General features: G+C 40.5%; 1 protein-coding gene across 1 annotated transcript in view; it reads left to right on the top strand.

Moving 5' to 3' along the window:
- Positions 1 to 3978, top strand: part of LOC107082552 (adenylosuccinate synthetase isozyme 2-like) — a 7991-nt gene extending 4013 nt beyond the window's left edge. The window contains exons 7-13 of the mRNA XM_015371306.1: positions 1509 to 1590; positions 1722 to 1848; positions 1922 to 2076; positions 2389 to 2513; positions 2592 to 2689; positions 2930 to 3079; positions 3194 to 3978. Of these exons, the coding sequence (XP_015226792.1) occupies positions 1509 to 1590; positions 1722 to 1848; positions 1922 to 2076; positions 2389 to 2513; positions 2592 to 2689; positions 2930 to 3079; positions 3194 to 3246 (790 nt within the window). The 3' untranslated portion in view covers positions 3247 to 3978. The remainder of the gene's footprint in view (positions 1 to 1508; positions 1591 to 1721; positions 1849 to 1921; positions 2077 to 2388; positions 2514 to 2591; positions 2690 to 2929; positions 3080 to 3193) is intronic.
- The last annotated feature ends 5420 nt before the right edge of the window (positions 3979 to 9398 follow it).

Below are 9398 nucleotides of genomic sequence, written 5' to 3'. Positions count from 1 at the left end.
TACCCAGCCCTACGCTTGAGGTATGCAAAGGCGATTCTTTTTGAAAAGCGAGCTTCGTTTTGGAGTAAGGTCTTTTGGACTTATGAAACAAAGATTGAGTTGTTTGCTAATGAAAAGGTGTTATGCATGACGGCAAAAGAAACACAACATTCCAAGAAAAACACTTGCTACCCACTGTAAAGTTTGGTGGAGGTTCCATCATGCTTTGGGGTTGCGTTGCCAATGCTGGCACTGGAAATCTTGTTAAAGTTGAGGGTCGCATGGATTCCTCTCGATATCAGCAGATTCTTGAGAATAATGTTCAAGAATCAGTTACGAAGTGGAAGTTTCGCCGGGGATGGATATTTCAGCGAGACATTGATCTAGAACACCGCTCCAAATCTCAGTTATTCATGCAGAGGAACAATTTTAATCTTCTGGAATGGCCATCCCGATCCCCAGACCTGATCATTGAACATCTGTGGGATGATTTGAAGCATGCTGTCCATGCTCAGCGACCATCAAACTTAACTGGAATTGTTTTGCAAAGAAGAATAGGATCCAGGAACTCATTAAAAGCTACAGGAAGCGACTAAAGGCTGTTTTTGCAAAAGGAGGATCTACTAAATATCAATGTCTCTCTTTTTGCTGAGGTTCCCGTATTTATGCACCTGTCAAGTTTTGTTTTAATGCATATTGCACATTTTTGGTTAGTCCAATAAACCTCAATTCAATACTGAAATATCACTCTGTCTATCAGTTATTAGATATATCAAACTGAAGTAGCTGTTGCAAACACCCAAATATTTAGAAATAAAATTAATTAAGATTAATAGGGGTGACCAAACTTTTTCATATGACTGTAACTTAGCCTCCTAAGGAAGTTTTAAAAAGCAACATTTGGATTTATTTTTGATCAGAATGCATTTTTTTTGTCGTCAGGCGTTTATCTAAACCCTGCTTGTTTTGATTTGGGGCTTGATGCTCTTTCTGTCTGGTTGGAATTTCAATATCTACCAGTTTACTATTGACTAGAGCTCCAATGGCAGCTGGGCCATTCTTGAACATTATAACCCTTTCTTTTTTCACAAGGGGGTTAAAGTTTTTCGGTGAAAGTTGTTTTGAACGACTTGGATGTTCCAGCTGGAAAAACATCCCAAATGCAGGTTAAAACTGTCAGTAAAACTGATAAACCGGCATATGCTGAGCTTTTAAAATCAACCAGACCTGTTTAAGGCTTCATGAATCAAAACCTTTATGTGTAAATAATTGAAACCTATTTCATAAAACTGAAAAGGAAAAAAAGAAAAAAAATAGTCATGTAGTTTACCAAATGAAATCAGCAGTTTCAGTTAGAAAGGCCTATTAGCTATATGTTCTTTGGCCAGCAGGGGGCAGCACCTTTCTACAGCCCAGAATCAGAGCTCTTGGGTCTTCCTGCCTTAATCTCATTGCTTCTGAAAAATTCAGGTTCAGTTGAATAAAAAAGGGACTTTATGAAGATTATTAAACATCTGTTTGGTTTGCAGGTTCCGAATGTTGGCTGATCACTTCCTAACCATGTATCCAAACCTCAACGTCGACATTAATGAAGAGCTGAAGCAGCTGAAGGTAATTTCTAACAATCTGTGTCTTAAATTTATCCTTATATTAGTCCTAAATTCAAAACATCAAAAAGTTGATTAGAAATTAGACCAGGATGGATATCTGGGTATAATACAAATATTGTGATTGTGTTGAAGGAATACGCAGAGAAACTGCGCCCTCTGGTGACTGATGGTGTGTACTTCATGCACAAAGCCCTCACTGGTCCCAGTAAGAAGATCCTAGTGGAGGGAGCCAATGCCGCCCTGCTGGATATTGACTTTGGTGAGCAACATAGAATGATTAGGAAGAAAAAAATGCTCTAGTTAGTGTTTCTAATCAATGTGTTCCTCTTTAGGGACGTATCCTTTTGTGACGTCGTCCAACTGCACTGTGGGAGGTGTGTGCACCGGACTCGGCGTGCCACCGTCGTACGTTGGCCGGGTCTACGGCGTCGTTAAAGCCTACACCACCCGTGTGGGTGTCGGCGCTTTCCCGACAGAGCAAGATAACGTGAGTGAGAAACTGCTTTACATCTGCCCGATGCGTAAAAGGAGTCATAATGTTCATAAAGCTTTAGAATCTCTCTTCTGCTTGGGGGGATGAGGTGAGGAAGAGTCAGAGAATGAGGGAAGAGAAGATGATGATTAGTTCTCATTGGACTGCAAGAAAAAATGAATTTTCATGATTTTAACAACCAGCTGCTCACAAACCTAGCGAATAGTTATCTTACTGGAAAACATAAAATCCCGAGTTAATCTGCTGCTGCAGTTTTATTTCCTGAGGAATCATATGAATTGGTTAATTTACCTGCTTGATTTGCAGGAGGTCGGAGACCTGTTGCAGGAAAGAGGCAGAGAGTTCGGCGTGACTACGGGCCGGAGGCGGCGCTGTGGTTGGCTGGACCTGATTTTGGTCAGATACGCCCACATGGTTAACGGCTTCTCAGCGTAAGGAACCTTTATAGGAGAAAAGTTTCCCTACTTTGGCTCCTAGAGCTCATTAAAGCGATGGTCTCGTTTGTGCAGGATCGCTTTGACCAAGCTGGATATCTTGGACACACTGCCAGAGATTAAAGTGGGCGTGGCCTATAAGATTGATGGAGAGCCCCTGCCCAGCTTCCCAGGTGAGTGGTTCCTCTAACCATTTAGGATTTCCTGGATCTCTTGGGAAGTAAAAACTGTGTATTTAGCAATGTTTTCCAAATGTGAATTATTGAAATATTAAAAACTCTAATTAAAGCCTTAAAGTAGACATGTCTATTACTCATTTAAGATTCAGTAAAGACGCTGATTTTGTTTTGGTTTAGAAACTGATGTGTTTTGGTCTTAGTTATTTATTTATTTTTCTTGCTGTTTTGTCGCAGCTAACATGGACGTCCTGACGCGGGTGTCTGTGGACTACGAAACGCTGCCCGGCTGGTGCTGCAGCACAGAGACAGCCAGGAGCTTCGAGGAGTTGCCTCCACAGGCACAGAATTACATTCGCTTTATCGAGAACTTCCTCCAAGTGCCAGGTTGGTAAAGAGATCTTCCTGCATTAATGGAGAAACCGGAGCCAAGCCAGGCCGCTTGGCTCCGCCCAGAACCCTGCCAGTCGCATCCTTAATGCCGTTCCTTTCTCCTTTCAGTGAAGTGGGTCGGAGTGGGAAAGTCCAGAGAAAGCATGATCAAGCTGTTCTGATCCCTGCTTCCCATCAGCAGACGACATTTCACACAAAGGGAGGAGATGGAGACGCACCAGCAAGACCACCTACCAAAGCTTTTAGCCGCTGCTCGTGTGCCACAGTAACAAGAAGTCTTGATCTGATTTATGCATTCTACACTTTGACCTCTATATGACCTTAGGGTGTTACTTTTAAAGCGGAATCATAATGGACCCGTTCCAGTAGTAGTCCGATAAAGCACATTTTCTTTTTAGCTGTTGAAAGTTATTGATATAGTCAACATTTCTTCACCTCACAGATCTATTTTTACATTTTAAGAGGCACTGATGAACAGATGTAGAAGCCTCCAGATGAGAAGGACTTCCAAATAAAAGATTATATTTGTTACATGATAGAAAAATTATGATTACCCCTGTTATAGTCTTTTTTTTCTGTTTAACTGATTTTAAGGCATTATTGCATCTCAATTGTTAAGTTTGTAGATAATTTGTGTGACGTGTGACTGAACAAAGCTTGAATAAGAATCCAGAGCAAAAAAAGTGGTCGTCACATCCTTGCAGAGACGAGCTTTGGAAGTCTGGAAATGTTCTGATCGTGGATTGAAATGTACAAACTTGTTCCAGAGCTTGTTTTGAAAATTAAAGAAACCCATCATGCGTATTTGTTAATTTTTCAAGCTGTTTTGTCAGGCAGCACTTTGGGTCAACAGTGACATAATCCCTGGATGTCTGTGGGAATTTATTCTCATTAATGTGGGATTTTTTTTGCAGCATGTCCACTCATTAAAAAAGGGAAATTAATAAAAGAATTATACATTGTACTGCAAGCAACACAAGAGGCCCCAGTTTGGTCAGTCAGCATCACTACCGGTTTAATGGGTATTAAGCTCCACAAAAGCAGCAGATTGGACGTTACTGCAAGCCTGAGGAAGGACAACCAAAGATAAAACGGTCTGCACATAACATGACAGATTTAGTGCACAAACCCAGACCTAATTCTTCCCTAAAATCCACAAGCATTGGAAAAGTAACTGAACCACGTGAGGCTTTCACTGGATCTATGAAAATAAAAATGTTGGATCTCAAAAATCTTTGAATTTACAGGAGCTTTGGATGTGGAATAATTTTATTAAAGGTATAGTGGAGGATTTTTCGCGAAAATCTTTGAAAAGACCCGCCCTATCCACTTAAAAAAAAAAAAAAATGCACATGCACATCCCTGTACCCTCTCCTAAGAGGGAATGCCTATTAAACGTGTGTGACAGCATGGGCGAGCCCATTTTTCCTCGTGCACGCTCTGTTTAAAAGTTTCTGTTCGCATCGCTCATACAAGCTTATGTCCCAAAAGAAGATGTGCAATTTGTCCACCATGTCAGACTCGCCACCGGTAAGTGAAAATGGGGACGAGCACGTAGGATGACCGTACGTAAACATTTCACCAGAATGATTGATAATTAGCATGACCACTTATTTAGATGATCCACCCGGAAAAAGAACATTGTCCACTATACCTTTAAATCAGAAAAATGGGAAGTTTTGAAGTTGTAGTTTTGAGACTGAGATAGGAAAGAAAGCACAACAAACTCCAGATTTTGTAGCATCTCTTAAGGGCTTAACAAGCTCCCTATTTAATTTAGTAAAATTCAAATATTAAGGGGACATTTTGGGGTACTGCAAACAGTAACTACAGATCTGTTAGTACTTACGGTAAAAATGAGCAACACTCAGCTATTCACTAGGCTTTTGCAAGATCAATTATCTGTATGTTTTGTTACTTTGATCTGTCTAAAGTTCTTGGTAATAAATAAAAATTAACACTTAAGATTTGATCAATGTACACAATTTTTTAGGCTATTCGTGTTATTTCAATGTTTGAATTTAAATTTAAATATGATACAGTTGGCCTTAGTTGTTTATGATTACAGGAGTTTATTGTTTTTTAGGGTAGAAGAGTACGTTTGTTTTTGGCATCTTTAGCGACCCAGTATGAGGGTATAAATGAACAGTTTTTAGAAATAAGAGCATTGTTTGACAAAGGCTTTCGTTTATAGAAGTTCTGATGAGCAAAAATCAGTGGTTAAAGAGGAAATTGGCTTATATCATATAACAAGATAGGAAAAATTAGACCAAAATTAAACCCGAATTAGAGTCATAGCCAGAGGAAAGTAAATAAATTGCCCTGAATCTTAAACATCCTGGGTCAAGAATTGCACACAGTGTTGGAGGTATTATGGTCTGGGCTGCAGCAGCCTCTCTTGCTACATCATTGGATTCAGGTGCTTCAGTGGAGTTTTTTTTTTCTCTCCTGCACAGAAAATCTGTCATGATAAAAGTTACTCAGATTAGGGGATATTTTACAGATTTGGAAAAATTAAAAGCCTCCTCTAGAATCCAGCTCTTTTTGATGCTGGTATCCTTTATTTGATAGAAAACAAACAGCGTGGGGCTTCGGGAGAAGCAAGAGATGCAGAAACGGTCAATGCAATTGGACTTAAATTTGTGACAGACACATCATAGGCTTTCATGCATGGATCAAACACTTTACCGCAACAGTTGTCCCTCATCACTGCCTTTCCAAACCAGTAGGGCCGATCCAGGGTATTATCACACCCCCTCACCCCCCCATACATTAATCTACTTAAAAAATGAATTATAAAGTGTTGCATTTTTCATTTCAAATGATCTGTGTCCATCTAGGACTTGTTATTTAAACATCATTATTCATGGTCCTGGTGCCAGTTTGACGCAAAGACCAGGAAGTACCAAAGTAAACTTCTCTGAGACAAACTTATCTTTGGAGATCAAACATAAAGTTGATATTTTATCATTTATTAGATTTATTTATTTTTTTTTTTTTATGTACAATTCATTTTTTTTTTCATTTATCAAAGATATTTGTTTTTGTTTTACAAGTTTTTATTTTATTTTATCGCAGTGGGAGCAAAAAAGTATAGACAACATGACACCTAAATGAACGGAACAACTTCTTTGGAAGGTTTCAGGCACTAAACAGCCCTCCAGCAGTGAAAGATGTTCCTCACCAGGGAGAGGACACACTAAACCTGGACGTAGCTGAAGTGAGGAAAACTCTGAAGAGAGTCAACCTAAGAAAGGCCCCAGGCCCCCATAACATACCAGGGCAGGTGTTCAAGGAGTGTGCAGATCATCTGGCTGGTGTACTAACAGACATTTTTAACACCTCGCTGGACCAATCCATAGTGCCAGCATGCTTCAAGTCTGCCACCAACATTCTGGTCCCAAAGAAGCCTCAGGTCTCCTCACTCAATGATTACCGGCCTGTTGCACTGACTCCCATCATAATGAAGTGCTTTGAAAGGCTTGTTAAAGAACACATCGTCTCCAGTCTGCTGCCAACATTCGACTCGTTCCAGTTCGCCTACCGATGGAACCGCTCCACTGATTATGCCATTTCTGCTGCTCTCCACCTGAGCCTGACACACCTGGAGGAGAAGAACATCTACGCGCGAATGCTGTTCCTGAACTTCAGTTCAGCTTTCAACACCATCATCCCATAGCATCTGATGGGAAAACTGGAACAGCTGGGCTTCAATACACCCCTTTGAAATTGGCTGCTAGACTTCCTCACCAACAGACCTCAGTCAGTCGAGGGTTGGACAGAACACCTCTGATGTCATCAGTCTAAGCACTATGCTTCCCTCAGGGCTGCGTCCTGAGCCCCCTGCTGTTCACCCTGATGACACACGAATGCGTCCCCAGGTTCACCACCAATCACATCGTAAAGTTCGCAGACACCACGGTGGGCTTCATCAGTGATGACAACCAGCAGAAATACAGAGAGGAGGCGGAGCATCTGGTGGACTGGTGTAAAGATAACAGCCTGATCCTGAATGTGGAGAAGGAAGGAGATCATCTTGGACTTCAGGAATAACCGTCCTAACCGAGCTCCACTGCTCATCAACAGCTCAGCTGTAGAGGTGGTCAGCACCACCACATTCCTGGGGGTGCACATCACAGACACCCTCACCTAGAATGTAAACACAACCTCGCTGGTCAAAAGGACACAAAAGCGCTTTTACTTCCTGCAGAGGATGAGGAGAGCCCACCTGCCCCCACCCATCCTCACCACCTTCTACAGAAGCACCATAGAGAGCGTTCTGACCAGCTGTCTCACTCTGTGGTGTGGAGGCTGCAGCGCCTCAGACTGGAAGAAAGTGAGAAGAGTAGTAAGAACAGCAGAGAAGATCATTGAGGCTCCTTTTCCCTCCATAAAAGACATTTTCCTTCAGTGATACCAAAAGGACACTGTTCACAGTAAAACAGTCATCAGTGGACAGACACAACCTCTGTCCAACAATGACTGGATGAACCTTTAGGTGTCGGGTTTGTCCTATGATGTGAAAATCAGGACTGATTGACTATAAACTAGATCAGCCATGTGGGGAATTACCCTGTTAGAGAACAGCATGTTCTTTAATGAATACTGAAACACTCAATGGTTTGAAAGGTGCATGCATGTTTGGTAAAGCTTTAATCTGGTTTTATTTCGGCAGATGGCCGCTCACACTGCGCCTGGTTCTGCTGGAGGTTTCTTCCTGTCAAAAGGTAGTTTTCCTCTCCACTGTCGCTACAAGCATGCTTAGTGTAAGGGATTATTTTGATTCAATGAGTCGATGCAATCAACTGGTTTTCCTTTGATAGAAAACTTTGAATCATTTTGACTGTATGATCCGGTTGAATTGTCTCTCTAAAGTGCATCGAGATGAGATGTGCTGTGAATTGGCGCTATATAAATAAAGTTAATTGAAGTGGATATGTACAAATGTTATTGCTGCTGAGTTGCGCTCTGAATCTTCCCCAAAATGCTGAATTTTATCCTGTACTAGTTTGGAGTGGTGCTTGGACGAGACTGCCATAAAAACCACATGTTGTATTAAATTCTTTAAAATTGACTGGATTTACATCCTAAAAATGTTAACCGTGTTTAACATGACGTTATTCATTATTCATTATTGCTCACCTTTTAATATTTCCCAGCACGGACATTCCTTAGTCATTCCAACTTCTTTGCAGAGTGTAAAAGCCTTCTAACGCGTAGAGGGATCAGATTAATGTGTAAAGTATATTCCTCGGTCGATCGATATGAGGTGTAACAGGGAATATCTTTACCAGATATTCTTCTCCATTCCAACACCTCAAAGCGTTGACTTCAGTCTGCAGCTGATGTGTTGCACCCTGATAACAAAGAGGGGAAATTAAACAGATAAAATGCTCAGCTTGTGATGTCAAATGAAGGTCTAACTATCAAAGAAGAAACACATCAGCAATGACTTTTTTTAATTTTCTTTTCATAGAGTAGAGGTTTGTTTAAAACAGCAAGACTGGAAGAACAGCATGAACACTAAATGAAAACAGGGAGTTACCTATCATTTACACACTGAAATGATTTTCCATTGCGTTTTCCATGTCTAAATACAGGTAGTGTTGTTGACTGTGACAACATTGTAGGGAAGTGTGCACCCCAGAATATAAGCGGTTTACCTAGTCGCTGAAGCAACAGTTGATGGGATGTTTCCATCTCAATCTTAAGGTTTTATGTATAAAGTTGCTTATGGATAATGTCTACTGAAATCTAATGTGTCATGAACCTGAACCTGCTTCTATGTCAACTGCTTCTATTTCTATTAACCCACAGTCAGCCTCAGCAGGAAGCTTTCATCTAACCATCTAAGCTTCAAACCTAATGCTAATTCGAACATTTTGAATTGAAAAAGCTTCCTGGATGGGAAGCGAAACGTCTTCAAACTTGGAAAGAAAACTCCAGTGGATTGTTTTTAACTTTTTTGGAACTGTCCTGGTTGCATATATAAAAACAAGAAGCCTAGGCCTTTGTTTTACTAAAATTTATTATGTCCATGACAGACGCAACTGCTCCACAAGACAAACAATTAATGTTTTAGTTTTCCTTGTTACAAGAACCTATGCAGTGCAGATTATTTGTGTCATAAAAGGTCGTTGTTTGGTGGAACAAATGATCTGCTACCACTGAAAAAACACAGTCTAAGATATCATCAAGGACTTTTTAAAATAACAGTTCCTCTCCAATCAAAGGCATGTTCTATGAAGGTTGTGACAAAGTCTATAATACGGTTTTTGCTAATTTTTAAAAAAATATTATTTTTATGTGTATA

This window comes from Cyprinodon variegatus, unplaced genomic scaffold, assembly GCF_000732505.1.
Source record: "Cyprinodon variegatus isolate N-32 unplaced genomic scaffold, C_variegatus-1.0 Scaffold56, whole genome shotgun sequence".
NCBI lineage: Eukaryota > Metazoa > Chordata > Actinopteri > Cyprinodontiformes > Cyprinodontidae > Cyprinodon > Cyprinodon variegatus.
This window is presented reverse-complemented; position numbering and strand designations above follow the sequence as displayed.